Source organism: Gambusia affinis, linkage group LG20, assembly GCF_019740435.1.
Source record: "Gambusia affinis linkage group LG20, SWU_Gaff_1.0, whole genome shotgun sequence".
In the NCBI taxonomy this organism is placed as follows: domain Eukaryota; kingdom Metazoa; phylum Chordata; class Actinopteri; order Cyprinodontiformes; family Poeciliidae; genus Gambusia; species Gambusia affinis.
Genome location: NC_057887.1, coordinates 22648976 through 22674732, shown reverse-complemented (window position 1 = coordinate 22674732; position 25757 = coordinate 22648976). Strand labels below are relative to the sequence as shown.

At 41.5% G+C, this 25757-nt stretch overlaps 1 protein-coding gene across 8 annotated transcripts in view; it reads left to right on the top strand.

Annotated features, from left to right (window-relative positions):
* rab11fip3 (RAB11 family interacting protein 3 (class II)) overlaps positions 1–25063 on the top strand; it is a 29566-nt gene extending 4503 nt beyond the window's left edge. For 2 of the 8 annotated variants that reach the window (XM_044101626.1, XM_044101630.1), the window contains exons 2-13: positions 4206–4299; positions 8534–8607; positions 11173–11342; positions 14923–15123; positions 18587–18622; positions 18695–18788; positions 19423–19667; positions 20090–20171; positions 20245–20382; positions 20469–20624; positions 21192–21332; positions 21605–25063. In XM_044101626.1, coding sequence (XP_043957561.1) covers positions 4206–4299; positions 8534–8607; positions 11173–11342; positions 14923–15123; positions 18587–18622; positions 18695–18788; positions 19423–19667; positions 20090–20171; positions 20245–20382; positions 20469–20624; positions 21192–21332; positions 21605–21718 — 1545 coding nt within the window. In that variant the 3' untranslated portion in view covers positions 21719–25063. Of the gene's footprint in view, positions 1–4205; positions 4300–8533; positions 8608–9927; positions 10192–11169; positions 11343–14922; positions 15124–18586; positions 18623–18694; positions 18789–19422; positions 19668–20089; positions 20172–20244; positions 20383–20468; positions 20625–21191; positions 21333–21604 lie in introns of those variants that run through there. The other 6 variants (XM_044101624.1, XM_044101629.1, XM_044101623.1 and 3 more) reach the window with 4 other exon arrangements.
* The last annotated feature ends 694 nt before the right edge of the window (positions 25064–25757 follow it).

Below are 25757 nucleotides of genomic sequence, written 5' to 3'. Positions count from 1 at the left end.
TGTTGAGTCTTTAGTTAATTTTTATTTAAAATGTCTTCCAGTTCCAGTGTTGGCTCTTCATTAGAATTTAAATGTTATTTTAACATTATTGTTAAATCACTTTAAAATGGCCTCAAACACAACATTATTATAATCTACTGAAATAATTATAATTTACCATCGTAACCCTACAGCAGGAAAATTTGTGCTTCAGTTTGAATTTTTTTTTAAACTAATTTCTCAGGATGTTCAGTATTTTCTGCTCTGAATGTGAAATAAAATGCAGTTGTAGTGAAAAGAGATTTTTAATTTATTTTTTAAAGGTTTTGTTGGCTCTAGTGGTTTTTATTTGAAAGTAGTTTGACAGGAAACAGGGTAATGAGAGACAAGCAGCAAATGTCACCAGGTGGGGAGTCGAACCACCGGCACGAGGACTAAGGCCTCGATGTGTGGGTTGTGTTTTGCCCCTGCAGCATCACAGCACCCAGATTTATTATTTTTTCCCTTGTGACCTCATCATTGTGTGTGATGACCTGCTGATGAATGCTTTGCCTCCAGGGGGGAATAACTTGCAGCTCACATCTTATTAGTGGGTTTTTCTGCTGAAGAAACCTTTCTATCCTCGGGTCTCTCCCCGGTTTTGACCCCAATTCCTCACAAAAGCTGCGGCCGTGTCTCCCTTTACTCTTCCACCACTAATCCACAGTGGAATGTCCCGCTGTCAGAAACCGCCGTCGTTGTTTTTAAATTTCCTCTCCTGGAAAAGTTTAAGATTTTTGCTGCTGCTTTTGTTCCGACCTGCTGCTGGTTTTCTCCGTCTTGTCTGAGCGGGTCAGAAATCCCCGCGGTGGAAGCCCGTCGCCTCAGGTTGCTCGTTTGGGTGAGGTCACGCAGAACGGCGGTCTGAGCCGCGGCGTTCGGGCGCGCCCCGCCACCAATCACACACAAATAGAGGAAACGGAAAAACCACGAAGCTTTGTTGCTCCTCTAACCAGCAGAACCCGCTGCTGCATCCGAGTTCAGCTGAACCGAACGTGTAATTCAGGAACAAGCTGGCGTCAGATTCTCATGGTGCAACATGAACCAAAAATAACCAGTGGTGGGACTGGATTACATTTTTAATCCAGTTTATTTGCAGACTCTGTAATTTATTGACAAAATAAGAAACATTTTCAGTTCAAAAACAAGTTTTGCAACTAAACTGAATTAAAAAAACCATCTGAGCTCAAGTACAAAGATATTTACAGCTTTTAACCTGTAATTTAGGTTATTTAACCATCAGTTTGGTGCGAAGTGCCACTAAAACCATTCAGCTTTCCAGGGATCATTCATGGAACGTCTTAAAACAAATCAGCCGTTGGAAATGTGAATTGTCAGGGACTCTTTAAGAAATGCTAGTGGAAGTTAGCATCACTTTGATAAGTTTTGTAGGAAAATATGCAATAAACTCACAATTATGCATTTTTTTTGGTGAATTTCCCCATCGCAAAAAAAATGAAATATTTGCCTAAAAATAAGATAAATTTTGTTTTGGGGAAATTCAGTTATTGTACTTTAGACTGGTGAAAAAATACTGCCACCTGCAGGTGGAAATGAGTAATCACTTAACACAATGTTGACCATTTTTGTGGGAAAATTGGTAATAAACTCACAATTATCCATTAGCAGGTTGGTTTTTTAATTTTCATGAATATGGAATTATAAAAAATGGATTCTGCTTAAATAAGATTAAAACGATCTTTGTTTTAGTCAAATACATATTGTACTTTCAGATGGAGAATAAAAATGAGATGAATTAGTGACACAAAGGAAATACTGCCACCTGCAGTTGGGAGTTGGCATCACATAAAACTATTGACAATGTTTGTGGATTTGTGCATTTCCATGGTGATGTTTTTAAATTATTTACTCTGTTTTGGGCAAATAGTTTTATTGTACTTTTAAATGGAGAATAAAATGAGTTGAATTAATCAAATGACAAAACTGGTTTTAAAGGAAACCAGATTTCAGTTATAAATGTTTGACCCAGTTTATCTGTGGTTCTGCTGACCTTTAGTTTCAGCCCAGATGTAGATTAAACTCTGCTCTACTGGGACCTGCTGCAGCATCTCTTAATAACTCAGATGAGGCCTGCTGCAGCCTGCTGCTGCTGCTGCTGCTGCTGCAGCCGGCTGCTGCTGCTGCAGCCGGCTGCCTGCTCTATTTAGCATCCTGTGGTTGTGAAAGGAAAAAACGGTTGTTGAGCCGTTTGCTGCTAAATATAACAGATTATTAAATAAAGTCAGGAGCTTGTCGTGTTCTCGCAGCCGAGGCGTTTTTGGATCGGAACATCATGACTCATCGGCGTGCGGCGAGAAACTGAACGCTAAACGCTAAACGCGTTCCCACTGACCTCAGGCAAGCGTTTCCATCATCGGGTTCAGCCCAAAGAAACCTCAGAGGGTTTCCTCTGCAGGAAGGAGCATGATGTTCACAGAACCAAACGCTGTCACTTCCTGTCGCTTACCTGACAAAATCCTTACATTCTTGAATTTCATTGATTGGTTTTCAAGGTTTGGAAAGTGTTTGGTTTCTGTATAAAGTCCTTGAAAGTGCAGAGTTTTGCTGTAAAATGTAAAATGAATCCTAACGTTTGATTAAAAGCCTAAATGTGGAAAAATATTTTACAGTAGAAATAACATGTAAGATGTAAAAAATACACTTTTTATTCTCTTGTCTGAAGTTAAATCAGACTAAACTTGTTTTAGATCAGTTAAAATTACCAAAAAATGTTTTTCCTAAATGCCAGAAAACTTAGCAATAATGTTTATTTTTGTATATTATGTCTAAGTATTTAATTTGAACAGGAAGGTAATTAACCTTAACATGATTTGCTTGAATTGTTTCATTGTAATATTTATTAATAGCTCAGTGACTTATTGATTGTCTTATGTTATATGTTTAACAACTTGTCTTAACTGGATGGGATCTGCAGCCCAAGCCGCCATCTTGGTAGGCAAGTGCAGCACAAAGTGAAAATGAACCAACAAAAAGAAAGTACATGGAAAATAAACTTGAAGTTTAATAGCTGTAACTTAATTTTATTGCTTTAGTTGGAGATAACTGAGGCAAGAGCTTCTCTTAAGCTGTTGTCATAGCAACTACCATGACAGTTGGTTACGGATACCTACCAAGATGGCTGTCGGCTTCAAAGTTTCCAGAAATGTGACGTCGCATGAGAATTATGTAATGAAACTTTTTTTTTTTGTTTGTTTGTTTTGTTTCTTTGTGTTATTTCCAAAGTGTGGTTTTGGAAAAGTTTGAAAACTCGCCTTAAATTCTTGAGAAGTTCTTGACTTTTCCTGCTGAAACATCGGACCCAGACCGTAATCTCTCCGGCTTGTCGGAGTTACTTTGTTGGGATTTTCTGGCCTCTTTGAGTCGCAGCTCAGCGTTGCTAAGGCGATCAGCTTGGTTTTATTTGTAACCGATATCGGGGGGAAGAAGAGGGAGGGACGACGTTCATGTCAGACATTTTGGACCCAGTTTGGTCGGCATCCTGACCCAGAGTTCAGATTTGATTCTTGTGTTCATGAATCTGTTTAAGCTGCCCGTGTTCGGCAGATAGCAGGCCCCCGCTGGCTCCCAGTTGGGATTTATTTCCAGCTCCATGTAAAGAGCGACTGGTTGCCAGGCGACCGGCGGAGCGATGCAGCATGTAGGTGCGCTTATGTAACCCGTTTCCTGCAGCTCCTGCGCTGCACCACTCCATGCTGTGAATGTGAAACCAGGCAGTCGGCTCTTTTAATCAGCTTTTCTTCCTCATTTTTAACTCCAGGAACTTTCTCCTAACCTCTGGTTTTCTGTAAACATTCTGAATTTCAGCCGTTTTTCCCTCAGAGTTTAAAGACTTTGCTCTTTGTAGTCCGTAAAAAGCTTTTATGAAGCCACTGTTGGACCCAGTTCAGGACAGTTAAACACTTGAAATCTGCAAATGCAGATTTTTATTTCTGGAGCGCAGCAGCGTTTTATTGGCCATTTTCTACCCTGTAGTGACATTATACTGCTGTCTGTGAAATGATGTAGAGTCAACTCTTTATATCATAAATGTTTCTCACTGAAGTCACAATGCCGGTTACTCATTTACAGAAAAACCTTCCCTGGCGTCATTTATTACATCATGGTTGAGTTTCTTCTGCTGCTTTGCTGACAGTAAAATTAATCTTTTTTTATTTTTTCTCGTTCAGGTGAAGGACCTGACCAAGTTTTTGGACCCCAGCGGTCTCGGCGTCATCAGTTTTGAAGATTTCCACAGAGGAATCTCTGCGATCAGTAATGGAGGTGAGGTCGATGCGCCTCGTCTCATTTGTTCCCGTTTTCTCTGAAACCTGAAGACGGATAATCCTGTTATTCCAGATTACGTGTTAGGATGTAGTAAACTCTACCTCAGATGGTTTTCATCTATAATTCATGATGGAGTCGTTGCCTGTTTGGATAATTATTCCCTCTGGTTCTGGATGCTGTGCAGCTTTACTGGTAGACAGCTGGTGTGATGTGCAGCTATGGTAACTGGCTTTTTTTTTTTTTTTTACAACTAGAAGAAGCTGTGTTGCATCTCAGAAACTCAAATACCTGAACTTTGACCCCAAAGTTTACAAGAGTTGAAAAGAAGGAAGTTCAAACAATTTCTTCCGTCCATCATAATAAACGAGGATCTTATCCCCTACTCCAACATCTTTAACCAAACAGTGTTCTTTATGTCCACAAAAGTCCCAAAATATTAATCCAATTAACTTGAGTTAACTGTGAGTTTTAGATAGAGTACAACACAAAACACACATTGAGTAAAGAAAAATATCAGTGGTTGTTGAATCTGCAGAAGCCTCTGACTGAAGGCTGTTGCTGTAAGACGGTCTCATAACTTCCACTAAGGCTAGCTCTGCTAATCATGTCATTTGCTTTTGCCGCTCCTCTTTAAAGGAGCATTCACACTAGCTCTGTTTGGTCGCTTTAATCCAACTCCAATCCTTTTGTCTAGAAAGTCTGGTTCGGTCGGGAAGCGTGAACTTGAAATCGATCTCTGATTAGGACAAAAAAAAAAAAAAACTAACTCTGGTCCTACAAACCCTGGGCTGGGTTGAAGTGAACTCTGGTTCAGTTTGGATGCTTAAGTGAACGTTAAGCAGACCGGAGACTGCTCCAGAAGCAGGAAGAAGACTACAACGCAGGGCTTTCTGGGTAAATGCCACCAAAACAAACCTAGCATTAGCAGGAGAAATGATTGGTGGTTTTTTACTAAAGACAAACGAGAAATCCTCCAACCGCTAAAATCTGACGCCTCCTTTTTTATTTACATTTTGTGAAGAAGGAAGCTGCGCTCAGTGTCTTCAGAGGTTTCTGTCGTTTCCTTGAGTGGTTCTTGGTGCAGCGCCCCCACAGGCCAGGAGGGGAACAGGTTTCTCAATAAGTTCAGTTTGTTTGACTCGGTGCAATGAAAGAACAGCAGCAGCTGGAAATGTAACAAATGTTACAGTTTTGATCTCCAATTGAACTGAATCCGCTGATCCACCAGCCTAAATCTGTCAGGTTGGAGATGTTGGAGTAGGGGATGAGATCCGTCTTCATTATGATGGATGGAAGAGCAGCTTTGACTTTCCTCTTCCTCTCTGTGCATCCAGGAAGCCTCATTTTCAGGTATTTAAGATGCTGATGAGCTTCTCCAAGTTCCAAAAACGTTACCTTGTTGCCACGGTTACGCTTCATAACAACTGTCAAATGAAAAAAATAGTAAAAAATCCTTCCAGTTTACAGCATCCAGAACCAAAAGCCATAAGACGGAACAAATCAGAGCTAATGTAACGGATCTGTGTTCAACATGGCGGTCCGGCCCACAGCATGACGCCGCCCCTCTCAGCTCCACCCCCACATCGATTTGTAGGATTGTTTCTGGGTTGAGTGTCTCTGGTTACTGACGGCATGAATAAGTCAGGATGTTTGGAGACACATGGTCTGATTGGCCGGCTTTCAGAGCGTCCTGTTCGCTTCAATTATTCACCCTCCTCCTCTCCGCTTTCCCTGCGCCGGCCCAGTTTCTGGTTCTGACCCGTTCAGCTGCTGCTGCTGCTGTAAAATCATGGCTGGGCTTTACAGCCACGTAATGACAGATTCTTATAAAATACGTCCAACATGAAATTAGTGGTTTGGCCTGCGTGTAAAATGTGAAACTAGTCAAGTTTCGGTTCAGGATTTCCACACGGCTGATTAACAAAAACCTGCTTCAGTTTTTATCTGGATAAATCCTCATCTGATCCCCCGGATCGTTTTACTCCCATTGTGTCCTGGATGAAAGAAAAAGGAGCCAAAACCTGCAGATCCAGCCTGACGTGGCTCCACTGGGGGCTGAAGAGCTTCCTCTGATCAGACCTCAGACATGAAAACACTTTCATGTCTTCTAGGGGAGATTCATGCAGAAAACTGCAGTTTTGTAATAAAATGTTATCAAATTTTTGATTGTAAAACATTATTTACTTTTTTGTGAGAAGTTAGAATCACCAAAGTTATTTCTATTTGCTAAATTATAAAAACATTTAATTAAGGAATATTTATTATTCCTTAATGGCTCAATGACTTATTGATGTGTGCAGTAAAAATAAAGGTTGGCTTATATTTTATGTTGGACATTCTTACTGATTTTGTTTAAATTATGGTTTTGTTCTTGGACCAGTCGGGTCAACAGACATTTCAAAACCTAAAAATGATACCTAGTCAAATTAAAAAGTATTTTGATCGCAAAAGGTGTTAAATGCAACTCTTTTGGAGTTGATGCTTTGCTCTAGATGGTGATGGCTGTGGGCAGGAAAGATCTCTTGTAGCAGTCTGAATTACAACACATTTGAAGAAGCCTCTGACTGAAGACACTATTTATTTTATTTTATTTTTTTCCCAATAATGATTCAGTTTGAGGCTTCTAAAAATTCATTTTTATGGTTCCACTTCACAATAAGGCTCCACTTATCAACGGTTATAGATGAATTGATAACATGGCTATTAACTATTACACTCTTTATAACTCATTAATTACTTATTACGTCTTAAGGGTGAAAATTAGGATACATGATAGAAATTACATTTACAAATGCTTCATGTGTTTACAGGGTAAAATAACAACTCTAGATAAATTATCTAAAACTATTTGGTAAGAAACTGTGATTGTCTCCTCTTCATGCCTAATTAATGCACAACAAACGGTTATTAATGATTTATAAAGTGGTCAGATATCTAGAAGCTATTGGCCATCTACAAGGGAAACATTATTGCAAAAAGGAACCATTTTTAGTTTGTTCCAGCTGCAGGATGTAAAATACTATCAGAAGATTTTACTAACGGTTTAAAAAAAACCAAACTATTCCATTGAACCTGGTGATTAGAAATTAACTGGAAAAAAAAACAATCTGCTGCTGGGAAAGTTTGAAAATGTTAGAAAACTGTTAGATTTTTGCAGTAGTGAAGTGAAGGAGGCGCGTTGCCCCGGGCCGTGGAAATGCCTCGCTCCCCGCTGAGACTGGAATGTCTGAAGCAACGTTAAATATTCTCACTTTGACGTCAGACCAGGTTCTGCAGGTGTGTCGGGTCCGCCGCCACTGGAACCAGTTCATGTTGTTTCCTCCCAGTAAGGTGCCGATGGGACGCGGCTCAGGTTACGGCTGCTGCGGGTTTCTGCTGTGACCTCACGGCTGGCCTCTGGGTCTCCTCAGATGGAGGTCATGTCATGTTTACCGTGGCGTCGCGTCGCGTCGCGCTCTCGCTGCCGACTGTCACTCTGCCCAGCCAGGACAGGACACTGTAAAAACATTCACACCAATTCAACTACTTTGTCACGTCGCAACCACAAACCTTTGTATGTTTTTATTGTCACTTAATGTGATGAAGCAGCAGAAAGTTGTGCATAGTTATAAATTAAAATCCCAAAAGTGTGGAGTGCATTTTTTTTTTTACAGCTGCAGGCTTTTCTGAGCTTCTCTTCTAGATTTTCACAATCAAAAATCTACAAATATTAAAATTCTAGTCTTTCCACATATTATTGTTAAAAATCTGATATAGACTTGGACTAGACCAAAGTCAGGCTGGATATCCATTGTTCTCTTTCTTTCATACAACCATGTGGCTCTATGAAATCTTTCCATTTCAGCTTTTCGTTCATGGTTGTGTTGGTTGCTGAGTGATAAATCAGTTTGATCAATTATTAAAATTTTCTGTTTATAAAGATTACTTTTTCTGGAAAATCTGGATTTTTTTTTTTCACTCCCCCCCATTTTTTGGGGTTCTCATGATTCCTTGATGTCAGGCCGCCATCTTGTTTTTTCTGTTTAGCTGAACCTCTAATTCAGGTCGACTTGAAGAAGAACAGGTTAATGTTTCTGCAGTTTTCCACCCAGAGCAGAACGTAAACAGAGGACTCCTGTCCTCATGTTACCTGTTTGCACATCAACAGCCGCTCCTCCATGTTTGCTCTGCTTCTGTTTCTGTTTGTTTCTGTTGCTGCTGCACACACCAACCCGCCTCCCTGCTCTGTCAGCAGGTCCAGAACCGCAGCTCTACAGCTACAACCCGGGGGACGGCGCCGGAGGCTGCCCAGAGGATTACGACGAGGTGAGACGTCCCTTCCACTTCCTGTTGGTCCCTTCCACTTCCTGTTTGAAGGGACCCACAGCCTGAACTCCGTCTGCACTCTGCTGTCGTTACCGTGCCAACGGCTGCGCACTATCCTGGCGGGTTTGGCTTCTGGCCCTCGAGGCGTTGGGTTCCCTTGACATAAAATCGACCGGCTGGAATGCGCAACAGTGTATGAAGTTGTGTGACTGTGTGTGTAGGAAGTTGTGTGACTGTGTGTGTATGAAGTTGTGTGACTGTGTGTGTATGAAGTTGTGTGACTGTGTGTGTATAAAGTTGTGTGACGGTGTGTGTATGAAGTTGTGTGTTTCCAGTTGTGGTCGACATTTCTGGAATTCCTGCCTCCTTTCGGGTTCAGGACTTTGGATGTTTAACCTGCGTTATGCAGGACCGACAGTTTCTGCTGCTCTGGGCCTTTTTACTGAGCTGCAGTGTCGGCGCCGCCTGTTGGCCGTGGCTTGAACTACAGCTCTTCTGCAAATGTTTTCCTGATTAATCTGGGATTATTTTGAGTTACAGTTGAATAAGAGAAATGTTTATTAAATGAATGTAATGATTAGTTGCACAATTATATATAACTTGCCTTCCTGTTTTATTGAGATTCTTTTCTCACCAAGAATCACTGAATATTGGGGCTGGAACTAATAATTTAGTAATATTCTAATTGATCGGATAAAAAAGTGGCACATTGTGCAGATTTTTCTTTTGACTACTTAAGGCCTTATACAAAATTTAAAAATGTATTATTTCTTTTTGGTATTTTATTGCCTAAATGTAACAAGATTTTCCTTCAAAGAATTGAATCTGGTGAAGCTAAAGCTTTGCTCTTTGTGGAGTTCTGACCAAAACATGTTGACAGATGAATCTTAAAAAGCAAAATGTAAATATTTTGTACTGTTTTGGTTCAACTGCTCTCAATATGTTTGGTCTTTTTTCTTCTGTGGCAATTAATTAAATAATTGACAATTATTTCAACAGATCAATTGTGATTAATGGATTGGTCATTTTAGTTTTACTGAGTTTGGAAGAAGTTCGGTCCTGACCTGCGTCCGCCGCCGCCTCGCTTTTTTCCTGTTGGTATTTTTTTACTCGGCCTGAAAGACGTCTCTCTCTCTCAATGGCTGATCTGTTCTGTTGCTGTTTGCTTTGAAAACACGGCGAGCTGAGGGTGTTTGGTAGCAGGAACGCCTCCTCAACGCTCTCAGAACGTACTTCCTGAGAGCTCGCCATAAACAGCGTTGTTGTAATTTAACAGTTTTAGTTTGGCCTTGGATCGCGGCTTAATGATTTGTAGGGCCGGTGGGTGAGGAAGCGGCAGCGGGGCGGATTACCCAGCTGAGACGTGCTGCTCTTTGGACCGGGCTCCGGTCTCCTCCCCTCGGCCCGGACAGCGTTCTGTTTCCTCTCTGACATCCTCCCTGTGCCACGCTGACGGCGGGAGGCGCAGGAGTTACTGAAGGTGTTTTATGAGGACTGTGTGGGTCAGACCCGGTGGGGAGGATGGTTCTGGACACGGCGGTCGTCCCTCTGAGCCCCACTGCTTCCAGTGCCTCCAGTAAACTGGTATGTGGTTGTTAAGGTGTCGCCTTAATGTTGTTGTTTGGACCTGTTGCTTGGAGGTGTTAAAGCTTTGCTGATGGCTGGTGAGATAATGAGCTTAACTTGTCTGGATCCAAAAGCATTTTGATCTTTTGTTTGCTTTTCTTCACAATCCGCGTGAAAATTAAGTTTATTTTTTGTAACAGTTTATTAAAGAAAGGAGAGTTTTAACTGCAGAAGTGGGGAGAAATGTTTTTAAATACAGGTTGTTGAATAAATGCAGAGCTGCAGCTCAACATTACTTCAGTAACTGATCGATTATTCTAACGATTAATCAATTTATTTGATAAGAACATATGCAATTTTTTCAGATTAAACAAAAAATTATTTATTTTATTCACTCTTTATACAATCTTATGAATTTAAAAGATTTAAATAAACAAACTGTTTGTTTTTCAATTAAAATATTTTATTTTCTGAGAGTCATTGACGGCGTTTAGTGAATTCCTGATTGTTTGTTGCAAAGGATTCAGCTGAAGATCCTGAAACTCTTTTCTTTCTACTTAACATCAAAACAGTGCAGGACTGATCCGTATTTATTTTAAGTTACTAATTAATAATTGGACACCAAGCTGTGTAATATGATACTTATTTTACAGAATTTGAACCAGATTAATTTTACAGGTTTTTTTTCTTTATTTTAAATGCAAAATGTTTTTTTTGGTGTATTTACTGCTCTGAATATGAGATCTATACTCTACTGAATTAGTTTATTTAAATTATCAATTAATTGTTTCAGCCTTGGATAAATGCATCAAATTAAAAACTTCATTTCTTTATTTGTCTGTAGATGAATCACTCTTCACTTACTTTAATTCACTTTTGAGCCGATTTGAAGATCGGATGGTTTAAGGTTACCGTTGGAAGGATTCTTTGATTTTAAAGGTGTAAATCTTTCTCTGCTGGGTTTGAGCTCTAAACGTGATGATCTGTTTTCTGCAGCAGAATGAGGTGACGGACAGCGCCTACCTGGGCTCAGAGAGCACCTACAGCGAGTGTGAGACGTTCACAGACGAGGACACGGCGGCGCTGGTTCCCCCAGAGATGCACGAGGACGTGGAGACGGACAGCGGCATCGAAGCCACGCTGCACGACCCCGACGATGGGGGAAGCAGGTCTGTGAGCGCGGTGTTGATGATTTCTGTGTTCTGACCCGGCTCTGACCTTTCAGCATGACCTCTGGCTTCAGGTCAAACCCAGGGTTCAGGGTTCATGTGATTCAGGTTAAACATTAGAGCTGGGCGATTAAAATCTGACTCATTTCATACCAAATCTGATTTTAATGTCACCTTAAAAACATTTTTTTTTTCAATAAGCGTCTGTAATTGTAATCATCCCTCCTGTAGCTTTAGGGCCAGACGACCAGAATGTTTAAGTTTTTGGATTTTTAGTTTTTCTCTGAACTTGAATCACATCCAGTGCAGAAGTGATGAGTTTTTTTATTTTTCGTTTGAGCGAGTTGTTTTGTGCTGCAGCAGGAGGAAGTGCAGCGTAGCTTTGGTATCTGCTGACTGGGGAACCCGTCTGTCCGGCTTCTTGACGGGTCGCCTTCGGACTTCCCGTTCCATGTGTGAGCCTTGAATTCCAGGAAGTGTTGATTCAGCGTTTTTTGTCTTACTCTGGCAAAAGCTAATCTAATCCCTTCATTCCTCTCCCACTGACCGAGGCTGATACCTGCTGCCGCTGACGGGAGGTTAGCAGATAAACCGTGTGACTCTGGCCTTCACCTGCTCGTTCCAGCAGCCTGTTTACCAAACGCCGGGCGTTTCAGACCGTCTGAGCTCCTGTTGTACCAGCAGCTGCAACAGATTGTAGTTTTATTGCTGAATCAGGACATTTTCCACATTCTGTCACCTTACAAACATCAGCGGGTTTTATTTGAACTTTGTTTCGGAGCAGAACTAACGTTAACACATTTATACTCGTATGTCAGAATGGAAGCGTAAAGATCCAGAAATGAGCAACAAAGAATTTGATATTAAAGGGGAGCCTTTAGCCAAAATGTTCTTTTTTGAGTTTTCCATCATGTTATAATGTTATTCCCTCATCAGAAACATCTGGAGTGTTGCTTTGATGCTTTAATGAATGTTTGAAAAATACTTTAACCTCCAGGGCTGTACAAAAGGCCTGAGTGGCCCTAGCCCCGCCTCCGAGACGCAGCTCCTCCTCAGAGGGTCGGTGTTGTTTTACAGACACATGCTACCATTTTATAGCACAATCAAGTTACTATGTTGCCCTCAGTGGTTAGAAAACTGCTGCAGATATCAAATATGACTAAAATAAATTCTTGATTTAACGCCCTGAAGTTGGGCATCTGTCTCTTTAAAAAGTTTTGCTTTGATTCTTTCATGTGAAATCCTTGCGTTTCCCATGGCAACATGCTAAAACAGCGGCTGACAGAAATTTCCGCCTCATTTCTCCGAAGCTCCGCCCTCTTTTCCACAAAGCTCCGCCTCTGGTGCGGCGTCACTCAGTTCCTCTGAAATCGAACATTCACCATTAAATCTCATTACAACGCAGCTTCATAATTTATATTTATAGCTTCCTCCCAAAAGTAGATTAATATCGACGTGTTTGTATTTCTGTTTTTGATATTTATAGCTTTAAGTTTTGACATTACATCAGTTTAGTGAATTACTCAAGAATAAAAAGGTATTTGTTAAAATGTAACTGATCAGATTATCAGTCATTAAATATTCAGATGGACCAAATTATAAAGTTAAGGGGAAATTTTGTAATCTTAAGAACTAAAATGACAATAATTCATATAAGTAACAAAATCAGACAAAAGAAAATGTTTCCAAATTTTTCTTTAATAAAAACTGCAGGTGTGAGTCTGGTGAGTTAAAACTTGTTTTTTATTCAATGGATAGAAAATCTGGAAATTTTACTCAAGTAGAAATCAAAATAAAATTACTCTGGTAAAGGAAAGAAGTTTGGTTGAGTAACTAAATGTAACTAGTTCCAAACGTTGAACCGATGAAATGAAACTTGCAGTTTGGTCAGATGAACCGACTCCATCCAGCAACATTTAAAGTCTGTTCACTCGGCTCAGGATTAACAATCTAACAGGATTAGCCCCTCCTGTCCACACACACACACACACACACGCTCGGACCTCGGCTCGGCCAGCGGTACCGTCTGTTTGTCGCTCAGCCTGGAATCTGATTAGGCCAATCGGAGCGGCGTCCTTCATGTGGCGTCTGGTTCGGTTGCCGTTTTGCTTTGTGTCGCGGTGAACCGTGAAACTTCAGGATTCCTCTCTGGTTGTCAGGAGTTTTGACCCCAGTCGCCCCCAGGCTTTCTCGCCAGGGCAGCGCAGGGCGTTCAAAGATGCGATCGCGCTCCTCGCCGGCCCTCAGCGCCGGGGACCTCGGCGTGGGGCCCGCTTGCAAGGAAACGGGTAAAACGTAAGTTTTTAGAACTAGTAGTTTTTAGAACTAGTAGTTTTTAGAAGGTTGCGACTCGAATCCGTCGTCTCAATCCGTATTTTTATTTTTTACTCCTGGTGATTTTAACATCCTCATCCTGCTGCGACTTCAACGTCCTTTAAACAGGAAAGAGACGCATGTTTTCATGAAGTCGACTGTTTGTCCTGTTTAAACATCACAGATGGCCGTCCTGCTGCCACCGAGGTTGAGATTTACAACAAGTACAGGAGGAGCCCTTGGGATTAACGTGAATTAGCAGATTATCTTAACGAGCAGCCATTGAACTTGACCAGATTGCTGCGGTTCCTGGGGGAAGATTAGCTGTCGTCTGGTTTTTACTCTAAAACCTGGCCGGATTCTGGCTGCTGCACCAGTTTCTGTTTTTCTGTTTTTAAACAGAGGCAGGAAATATTTTCACCCCTTCAGTTTCTCATTTTATCACTTTACAAACACAAAATCCAGCGTCTTTTATTGGGACTTTCTGCTGTAGCACAACAAAAAACAATTTATAACTGAAGTGTTTTTGTTTTTATAATCTGTACATTTGTGTTCAGTACTTTGTAAAGATACTTTTGTCTACATGTACAGCCAGAAGATGGTGGTAACTTCTTACACTTGTTCATTTCAAATAAAAGTACTTTTAGATGTACAACACTGTACTTTATAGTTTCACTGGAGTGAAATTCAGGGTCACTATTCTTCAAGTTCAGTAAACTTTCTGGATGCTCCATTTGCTGAGAATAACCTCAATGAAGGAAGAACAAACATGTTTTAACTAAACCAATGTTGAAGTGAGACCTCGTGTTTATACACAAGCTTTGTTCAGCCTGCTAGCTATCTGAACTGTTCCTCAGTACTCGAGTAAAAAGATGCTGAAGTAAAAGATGCTGCTCTTCAGTAAATAAAAGCAACAAAGACGTTGAAGTGCAGATATTAAGTTCTTTACTTCAACATCTTATAATAAAGATGTTGAAGTGAAGAATTGCATAACTTCAGCATCTTTTTACTCAACAGTATTTAAGTGCTGCTTTAGACCCTCCCCCACAAAATGCATTGAGCTTTCTACATTTTGAACACAAATACTTTTCCAAGGCACTGTTCCTTTAAATGTGAGCTGCTGTTAGCACCCAGCTAGCCGTCTTGTTTATAGGTTTTCTCCTTCCTCTCTGGTTTGGACCTGAAGTGAATGTTTTGTGGTTCCAGTGTTGCACACCGTCTTATTTGTGTGTGACTCGGTAACCTGATGTGTCGGCGCCCCCTGCAGGTTCTCCCTGAACTCGGAGCTCCACAGCCACTCCCTGGTGACGGTCATCAGCGGAGAGGAGGAGCACTTCGAAGACTTTGGGGAGAGCAACACGTCGGACCTGCTGCTGGAGAGCAGCGTGGACGGCTCCATGGGGAAGGGCGACGCCACGCTCGACACGCCGCCCGAGCAGATCAACGGCTCCTCAGTCATTTCCCCCAGGTAGGAGCGGTCGCCACGGTAACGCCTGAGTGCCATTTTTAAACGGAGACGCTGCAGAAACAATGTTTCCCATCATGCTCGCTGATAAGGCGGGAAACACTGTCGCCTTCCCAGCTGCTCGAGGCTTAAATTAACGTTCACAGGAAAAATGTATCGACTGCGGTTGACTCCCACCTGACTCCTCCTCTGAGGGATGGAGACTTACTTGAACTGGTCCCATCGAGCTCGATGGAGCTACTTCAAGGTTTAATCTGGGACGGACGGTTCTGACCGAGTTTGGAAAATATTCAGCCCAGTTTGGTTCTCCAGCACCGATGGAGACCTGCTGAAAGCTAAAACATGCTAACGGCTCGTTCAGCTGTTCGGTCCGCTTTGACCCGACTCCGGTCCAGGTTGGTGAATGCCTAATTGAACCAAAACAAGCGAACTTTGGTCCTACAAACTCTGGTCCCAGTTTGGTTGAAGTGAACTCTGGTTCCGTTTGAATCCATATGTGAACACCAAGCGGACTGGAGACCGCTCCAAAAGCAGGAAGTGGACTTCAGCGCAGGGGATTCTGGGTAATATAAATGCAACCAAAACATTCTTGCTAGCCTAGCGGGAGAAATGTTTGTAATCTGCTAAAATCAAGAGAAATCCTTCAACCGCTGAATTCTGATGCTACAACAGTTTTGTTTGTTTTGTGAATGGAGGTGCTTCTGAGGTTTTTGTCGTTTCCTGCTGTGGTTCTTGGCGCAGAGCCCCCACAGGCCAGGAGGGGGACAGGTTTTTCAAACGATTTGGTTGGTTTGACTCGGTTAAATGTGGAAGTAACGCTGAAAATGTAACAAACGTTTCTGTTTTGAACCGATTCCGCTGGAAAACGCCATAAATTCTCCCTCATAAATGCTTAAATAAAAAATCAGCAGAATGTTCCACTTTTTTAAACCGATGAATCACCAGAATAAATTTAAAAATAATCACCAGCTGAATCAGTTTTAGTTTCTTTATAAAGTGGATTAAATGAGTTTGATACTAAATGTCCAGCTTTGGTTTGGTTGAGATAAAAGAAACAAACTTCCTGCAGATTTCACCCACTCAGTGTGAATGCGTCACTGTGTTTGGAGACAGTCACCCTCACGGCTGTGCATGTGTCCACACACACACACACACACACACACACACTCCTACCTTCATACTCCAGCTCTCAGAACGTACAAACGGCTTAAACGCCGTTTAGCAAAGAGTTTCTTCACAGCAGTGACTCAATAATAGTCAAAATAATAATCAAATATTAACTGGAGTAAAAGTGTTTCTGTCCAGTTAAAGTTCTGCAGTATGCGTCTTCAGAAATACTAATACTTAAAGTTTAGTTTTATATTTTTCTAGTTTTTAAAAACGCAGACAGTTTACAGTTTAATGCATTTTTCATTCATGTCACAATCTGTAAGGAAACACCAGAAGGACAAAAAGGATTCTTCTCTCGGCCGGCTTAAAGCTTCATAAGTAAATTGTTTCCATTAGCACATTTAGCAGCAAGTACCTGAGGATGATCGACATCACTAAGCCTTCCTGGCTCTGATTGTTTGTTTGTTTTTGGGTTTTTTTGCATTTCTTCAGACAGAATATTAGCTCAGGAGATCGATTTTTCTCAGATTATCTGACTCATAACAAACTAACATTGAGTTTAACGAGTATGTAGAAAACATTTTTTAATTAAAGTTACATACTGCAGCTTTAAGTGCAGTCCTCATTACTGCCCACCGAGGACCACAAACGGCCCCTGCGCCTCACTTTGAACACCCTTCCTTTAGATGAATCCACTGTTTTGTCCAGAGCTGAACCACAGCCTCACATCACTTTAACTCTTCAAAGCTCTGCTTTACGGGACTTCCTGTCGCACCTGAATGCACCTTCACCTCCTTCTGTCTGCCACTCACCTCCTCCTTCTCTTCCTCCTCTTCTTCTTCTCTCCTGCCTCTCCAGCGCCCCCGCCTGCCTCCCTGACTGCTTCCAGAGCTTCCTCAGGGAGGAGGCGCTGGACTTTTTCTGTAGCCAGTGTCACAGGCAGATCAGTCGCCTGGAGGATCTGTCCACACGCCTCAATTTCCTAGAGATGACTAGGTAACGCCCGGCTGCGGCTGCGGCTGCTGTTCATGTCTGCAGTGCTGGTTTGGTTGCATGTCTGCATGTAGAGACTGGCTGTGTTGTGCTGAACGTCCTCACATGTTTAGAAAGTTCTGATCCCGTTTTGTTTTTCCATCCTGGCTTCTTCCTGTGGCTTTAGTTTCATGAGTTAAAAACAAAGTTTTCTTTGAAAGATAACCGTAAACTGTTATTGTTTGTCGGATTTATTTGAAGTAAAGTTTGTTTTGTATTGTTTCCTTTGTGACTGTAAAGGCTGGACAGAACCGGCCGGTTTTGGAGCAGATTTGCTGATTCAGGATTAAATTAGGCTTCAGGTTTTTAAACGGCTTGGAGAAAAAAATGGAACAAAGTGTAAAAAATGAAAACAGGAGAATCTAAAAATACAGGTGGACAAACTAAGCAAAATTATGTCTGAATATTTGTTTCCTTCCTTGTTTCTGTCCTGGTTTCCTTTTTGCTTTTTCCTTGTTTCCTCGCTCAGGTTTCTGATTTAACCTGCAGTATTTTCTTGCTGGTTCTTTATTTTATCCTCTAGAGATGAACCAGAACTTTTAAGTTTAGAAACTTAAAAGTTCTGGAGATTAAGAATGTGAAGTAACATTAATCAACAGACCAATCAGGCTTTGAGTTTTATTGATTCTTCATCAGTCCTGATATTTTATATTTGTGTAAATCCTGTATGTGAACCTGCTCCAACAAAGTTTTCTTTGAAAGATAACCGTAAACTGTTATTGTTTGTCGGATTTATTTGAAGTAAAGTTTGTTTTGTATTGTTTCCTTTGTGACTGTAAAGGCTGGACAGAACCGGCCGGTTTTGGAGCAGATTTGCTGATTCAGGATTAAATTAGGCTCCAGGTTTTTAAACGGCTTGGAGAAAAATATGGAACAAAGTGTAAAAAATGAAAACAGGAGAATCTAAAAATACAGGTGGACAAACTGATTATGTTATTTCCTTCTTCTTGTTTCTGTCCTGGTTTCCTTTTTGCTTTTTCCTTGTTTCCTCGCTCAGGTTTCTGATTTAACCTGCAGTATTTTCTTGCTGGTTCTTTATTTTATCCTCTAGAGATGAACCAGAACTTTTAAGTTTAGAAACTTAAAAGTTCTGGAGATTAAGAATGTGAAATAACATTAATCAACAGACCAATCAGGCTTTGAGTTTTATTGATTCTTCATCAGTCCTGATATTTTATATTTGTGTAAATCCTGTATGTGAACCTGCTCCTCCATCAGAGCCTTTAGAGCCTCGTCAACCTGCTGCGGTTTGTTTGCTGTGAGTCACTGAGCTTTATTTTGGTGACCGTTTCTTCCTCTCACCGTGTTTCCTGTCTCCCTGCAGCGCCGGGAAGCGGCTTTCCAGCAAGAAGGTGGCGAGGTGAGTGAAGCGCTCGCCATCGGGTTAGCAGCCGTTGGCGAGCGGCGCTCTGACTCCTCCTGGTTTCCACAGGCATCTGTTGCAGAACAGCTCCATGACTCTGGACACCATGAGCGACCTGACGCGGGACATCCTGGAGCTCGCCGACAACGACATCACAGACAAGGTGGCGATATAATCAATTATTCTATAATCAATCGATTCCTGGCAACGGGAACTCTGAATAAATTCAAAACACTGAAAGATTTAAAAATGTGATTAAGTCGTATAACTTTACTGCATGTCGTGGTCACTCGTCCACCGTATATCATCTGAATAATTTTAAAACATTTTTAATTATTCAGTAAAATCAGAATTTAAAAAAAATATTTCTATCATGTTTTAATGTTTTTCCTTCATCAAAAAATAAACCTGGAGTTTTGTTTTGATTCTTTCGAGCTGCGCGTCGAAGGCGGGGCTAGGTCCACCCAGGCGTTTTGTAGCTGAATGGTTGCCATGGAGATTAAAGGATTAATCAAACATGCATGAAAGAATCAAAGCAACTCTCCAGGTTTGGTCTTGATGAGGAAAAAATGAAAATGGAAAGTTAAAAACGTTGATTTTACTTGATGCTTTGAGTAAATATTCTAATTTTTAACAGTTTTATTCCACATAATTTAAACTGAATTTCTGGACCGATTGAACAGAAAAATTTGTTTTTGAGTTAAAAATTGGAAAAGAATTACCATAAACTGAAAGATTCATTTCTCTAGTTTGCATTCAGCGCTCAACCTCTGGTCCTGACCTCTGACCTTTCCCAGGTGCTGCTCCTGGAGCGGCGCGTGGCCGAGCTGGAGAAGGAGTCGGAGGCGTCGGGCGAGCAGCACGGCCGGCTGCGGCAGGAGAACCTGCAGCTGGTGCACCGGGCCAACGCGCTGGAGGAGCAGCTGAAGGAGCAGGAGCTGCAGGCCGAGGAGCAGCTGCAGCAGGAGAACCGCCGCCACAAGGAGGCGCTGTGCAAGCTGGAGAGGGAGAAGGGGCTGGAGCTGGAGAACGCCCAGGCCCGGTGAGGAGACGGGTCTGGGTCACAGGCTGGCTGCAAACCTGCAGCTGACCTGTGATTATAATCTGGAGTACGGAGAGAAATCACGGCCATAAATATGAGTTTAAAAAAATGATTTAGGACAACTATGGAAAATAAAAACAAGCATTTGAAACCGGAAAAAAAATTGAAAGTAGGAATCGAGATTTGAAACGGAAAATATTTGAAACTGGAGAAAAGCAGTAAAAAAAAACTTTAATCTGAAAAGTTTTTAACTTTTTTTTTCTTTTAGTTTCAAAATAATTTTCATAAAACTGATTTGGAGCAAAAATAAATGAATAAACAAATATACAAAATAAATGTTTTAATATTTTAAAGCAAAATGAATAATCTGAGTTTTGCGAAGCAGAAATGTTGGTGAATGACTCTGGGTGTTTGTTGCTCAGGCTGCAGCAGCTGGACGATGAGAACAGCGAGCTGCGGTCCTGCGTTCCCTGTCTCAGAGCCAACATCGAGCGACTAGAGGAGGTAAAACTGATTGGATTTGATTTCTCATTTTGTTTTTGTTTTAAGTTGCTCATCCTTTCGTTATGGTTTCCAGGAGAAGCAGAAGCTCCAAGACGAGGTGGAAACTCAGACCGACAGGCTGAACGAGGAGACGGAGTCCCGCAGGAAGATGGCCGACAAGCTGAGTCACGAGCGCCATCAGAACCAGAAGGAGAAGGAGAGCACCCAGGAGGTGGGCGGGGCCGGTGGGCGGGGCCTTCTGCAGCAGGACTGGGCTGTTGCTAGGCAGATTTTAACGTTTCTCTGTTTCTGCCTCAGCTGATCGAAGACCTGCGGAAGCAGCTGGAGCATCTTCAGCTCTACAAGCTGGAGGCCGAGGCCAAGCGAGGCCGAACCCCCGGCGCCGGGCTGCAGGAGTACCAGACCCGGACCCGGGAGGCCGAGCTGGAGCAGGAGATCAAACGACTCAAACAGGTGAAGGAATCTCCCGCTCTGCTGCAGCGTCTTAAAGGGACAGTAACATGAAAAATTTACTTTAATTCAGTTTAATTGTGTTTTTATGTTTTCCCTCGTTAAAAACGAAGCTGGAGTTTTGCTTTGATTCTTTCATCATGTTTGAGAAATCACTTAATCTCCATGGCAACCATTCAGCTTTAAAACGTGTGGTTAGCCCTAGCTCCTCCTTCCAGGTGAAGCTCCTCCCACAATCTGCTCCTCCAGACTAGCCAGCAGCAATTAGCAAATGCCTGCTGAGCTCATTATAGGAGCTGCTGCTCACAACAACACTGGTAAAAACCTCAAAGGGTTAATAAAGGAGCCATGTTGGGACGACTTCCTGGAGGCGGAGCTTCAGAGAAAGCATGAGCTTCTTAAAGAGACAGAGGCCCAATTTCAAAATGTTAAATCAGGAAGTCAAATTTGTTTTATGTAGCATTTTTTAAAACATCTGAAGTTAAAATAGTTGCTTGATTGTGCAATAACATGGCAGCATGTGCTTCAGTTGGTGCTTACAGGTTTTAAACTCTGACGGTTTGTTTCCAGGACAACCGAACTCTGAAAGAGCAGAACGACGAGTTGAACGGACAGATCATCAACCTGAGCATCCAGGGAGCCAAGAACCTGATGTCGGCCTCCTTCTCAGACTCCCTGGCAGCCGAGATCAGCTCCGTGTCTCGGGCTGAAGTGAGTTTAAAACAAACCCAGTTCAGTTTGACACATTCAGAGTTGCTCAAACTGGCGTCTGCAAGTCAGAAATGGGTAGATAAATCTGACCGATTAACTTAGCAATTCTGTTGCTATATTTAGCAACTTTTCAGACCAAAAAATAAGTTTCGTCCAGAACTGGAATAGGCAGGTCAGAATTTTTAAAGATCCGTGATCAACTGTAGATCTGACATATTAGATCTACAGCTTAGCTTCGTGTTTATGACCAACTTCTGTCTGTCTGTTTGCAGCTAATGGAGGCCGTTCACAAACAGGAGGAGATCAACTACCGACTCCAGGATTACATCGATAAGATCATCGTGGCCATCATGGAGTCCAACCCCTCCATCCTGGAGGTCAAATAGGCCTCAGGCTCCACAGGCTGTGAACTTATTTATAACAAACACCTGGCACCAGGAAAACGAGGGAGAGGATGTAAAAATTTATTTATTGGACCTTCTTACAACACTCAAGTCTCCAGACTGGCTTAGAAAAGAATGACGATAAATTTCTACAAAGTCCAAGGCTGTCAGGAAAAAATAAGCTTGTTTTTGTTTCTTTTCGGTTTGTGTGAATGTGTGCGTTAGCCTCCCGAGCGCCGTTGGGTTCTGGTGACGTCCATGTATTTGGCTGGAGGAACCCGAGCCCCCTGGTGGCTGAATGTGGAAATGCAAGTGTAGATTAGCTCCTCCTTTATTCCAATCAGCTTCTAATCGACCTAAAACCGACCCGCTAGTTCTACCAAAACGCCTTAAAGGAAGGTTGATCAAAGTATTTCATTCTGCTGAGCGCACCATAAGCGACTCGGTCCGACCCGAGGAAACCCGACCCAGGCTGAGTCGTGTTTTCACGATCCGCATGAAGCGCAGGTCAGGGGTCAACGACGGTTCGTCTCTTAAACTCAACCCGATGAGGGAGGTTTCTCCTGATCAGAAACTCCAACAGGGTTTCGTTGTGTGTGTGTGTGTGTGTGTGTGTGTGTGTGTGTGTGTGTGTGTGTGTGAGACGTTCCCTTGCTTTTTCTGTTTGTGTGAACCAAAATGGCGACACTAAATGCGGTAAAAAGCATAAAACAATCATTCCTGTAGGGGAGAAAACTAACAAGATGAAAGAAGTGATTTATTGTTTGGTTTATGTTTACAATGAAACAGGGTCCTGGACGTCAGGCGGGCTGGAACAGCACTACACACATTTAAAGGGCCAGCTGGGGAAAATGAGCTCTTCTCACCTACAGTAAACGTCTCTGTCTGCGGCGGTTCAGGATTAATCCAGAGAACTCGGCCCCACAAACTAATGCCAATGAGTTAGCCATTAGCCGTAAACCTCCAAAAACACCAGTTTGGTTTAGGTGAATCTTATTAACCTTTAAACAGTAATTTACAGAGAGATCATTGGAGGCGGTGCGCCACTAAAAGTCTTCCTGTGTGAAACGCCTACAAAGAATGAAAAAACTGAAGCATTTATAGTCGGGACCGTAGTTTGTTTTTGTTTTTTAAAGCAATGCAAGAAGCTAAACATTTATATAAATTGATTTGTTTGTGTGTCTGGTACTTGTTATGATGAGTGTTTCACACAGGAAGATTATTGGAGGCACACCAACTCTTTAGTTCCCCATCTAAAAACTCAGCAGTTTTTGTTTAAAAAGAAAAAGACAGCTTGACTCACACAGTGTAACAGTTAGCTTGAGGCTGGAGCTAGCTCTGGATTTACTCTGATTTAGGACTCCAAGTGAGCATGACACTGTAGGGTAAGATATTGACGGCTCACAGCCCTTCAACAGAACCTCAGTTCAGTAATTCTGCGCTGTCCCTTTAAGTGAATCCCGACCAACCCAGTTTCCCAGTACAGCCCGCCTGATCCCAGCGTCGTCTTGCTGAGTGAAGCAGGAAAGTTCAACGTGTTTTTACTGCAACTATAAAATGCCGGCATTTTGACAAGTTGTATGTGAAGAATTTAGCGGTTGTGTTTTGCACTATGATTTGTTTTTGTTTTTGGAAGTAGGATGAAATGCTATGAAATGATTATTTGTAGGAATCTGTTGAGGGAAAAGTATCACACTACGACGCCATGTTGAGTCGAACATATCCGATGATTCTGCAGAGTTTCTTTAAATGCAACTGTGAGCATCAAGCTTGGAGACTTCAGACATTTTTGTAGCAATAATGCAGGATAAGAAGTTAATGGAGGGCAGTTCTTCTTTTCTTCTGCTGGGTGAAGACATCATGCACCATGAACTGATCCTGGACTCTTAAAGCCGACCTGGATGTGGATTTATATCATGACCTTTGACACCAGTACGTCTGATTTCCTCGTTTTTTCACTCTGTTCGCCTCTTTCTCAATTCTCTTCACTCGCCACTCCATGAAGGAAAAGACAAAAAAAACAAACAACAACAATGGCCTTGGATGTAAATGTCTTGTAAAGTTTTTTTCTACACTCATTCTAGATTCTAGGTATTTTTCTAGTGGCAGCAGAGGAAGGGAAGGTCGCCTGTGCTCTGTAGCATGTAGCGTGTACAGTTCCTGTCGGGGTTCTTCGTCTCACGCCGGTATTTATTCAACGGCTCACACTGACCTGTTCTGCTGAAACAAATATGTTTGTGCTTTATTGAATTCACATTTATTGACACTGATCAACGCGGCGGGAGAGTTTATTAGCGAGGTAAGAGTTAGCTAAGCTGCACAAGATGGCCGCCTGAGGTCGGCGCGCTCTTCCGTGAAAAGGCGAAGTTTTTCCTGTTGTCTTCCCGGAGGGAGTCGGGTCCTGCATGGATGCACAGAGTTCTTGTTGTACATCTCTGATCACTAAGATGACATTTTAAAACCTCCTGGCTTTCACAAGGGTGAAAAAAGGTTTAAAGTTTAATAATTTCTGATTTCTTTAAGTGAAAATACGACGTAGATGCATCTAGGTGTTTTATTATGCCTGTATTTTTTTAATTTTGTAGATTAGATTTGCACTTTGACCTGATCCATCGTCTTATTTCCTGGTTTTAAAATGACCAAAGACTGATTCTGTTCTGAATTTTTCTGAAAGAAACTGACCTGGTAGCAGAGCCGGTCCAAAAGAATCTACGGCCTTTGACAGAACTTGATTTTGGGCCCCCAAACTACCATCACAGCTAAACAATATATATAAATTAAAGCAGTTTTTTCTAAGATGTTAGCCTATAAAACCAAAAATTTACTCTGTTTTCTCGTCTGTCGCCTCTAAGGCGCCAAGTTGCTGCTCAGTTTGCTTCTACCTTGGTCTGGCTCTGCCTGTAGTCTAAACACTGTCTCTCTCTCTCTAAACCTGAAGATGAGCCCTGGATAAAGTCAGTTGGTTTTAAATTATGCGATATACATCGGAGCTGTAAATATAAACGTTTTTGCAGACTTCTTTCCGGTTTCCTTCAAATGCATCTGAAGCTTTGCAAAAGGCGTCTCCATCAGAGTCGTGCTCAGCTTGTGTGACGGAGAAGGACGGGAAGCAAATACTGTAGAAAAGAGAATCTGTAAGAAGTAAATTTATTCCTATTTTCAAAGATAAATGTATAAATTAATGTATAAATTATAACAGTATTGGGTACAGCTGTATAATATTTTTGGAGCTCCTACAAATGATTTACTCCTAATTGTTACGGGGGAAATATGTCATTTATTGTAAGAAGAGAATTTAAAGGTAAAAAGTGGAAGTAAGAATAGAATAAATAAATGGAATAAAAGAAATTGTTTTGTTTTTATTTAAGCATTTAAAAAATCTGCAACATATTTGTCATTTATGTTTAAAGGTAATTAATCTGATTAACACCAACAATCACTTAACTGACTAAACATTAAGCCACTAGCGCCACCTGCTGGTTGGAAATATTTACTGCACTGTAAATGTTTTTACAGACTTTAATGTCATGAAACCAATGTGAACCAATAGTTCACACACATATTGGTGTGAACTAATCTTTCACACCAATATTTATTGGTGTGAAAGATTAGTTCAGTTTCACAGTTCAGATTAGTTAGAGGCAATAAAAATAAAAGTTTTTAATGTACACTGACTAGTTGGTCCAGCAAAGAAAAATGTTTGTTTTCCTCATCAGTAAAAATGCAGCAAGTCACCTTCACAGATTTTACTGTAGCAACAAAAATTAAGACGTATTGAAAAAGAATCAGGAGTCTGAAGCTCCAGAGCCACAAGTGGCATTTTGACGCAGCTTAATGTAAAGTAATATATTGTCTTCTATTTGTTCTGTGGTCCCACTTTGACAGCATTTGTAAATTTGGTGTAGGATCACCACTGCCAAAAAGCAAAAAAGGTGTGTGTGTGTATATATATATATATCTTTTTTTTCTATAGTGAATACATTGTCTTCGATCTGCACTATTGCCATATGAGTTAAGTCAACATGAAGATAACTTTTTTTTT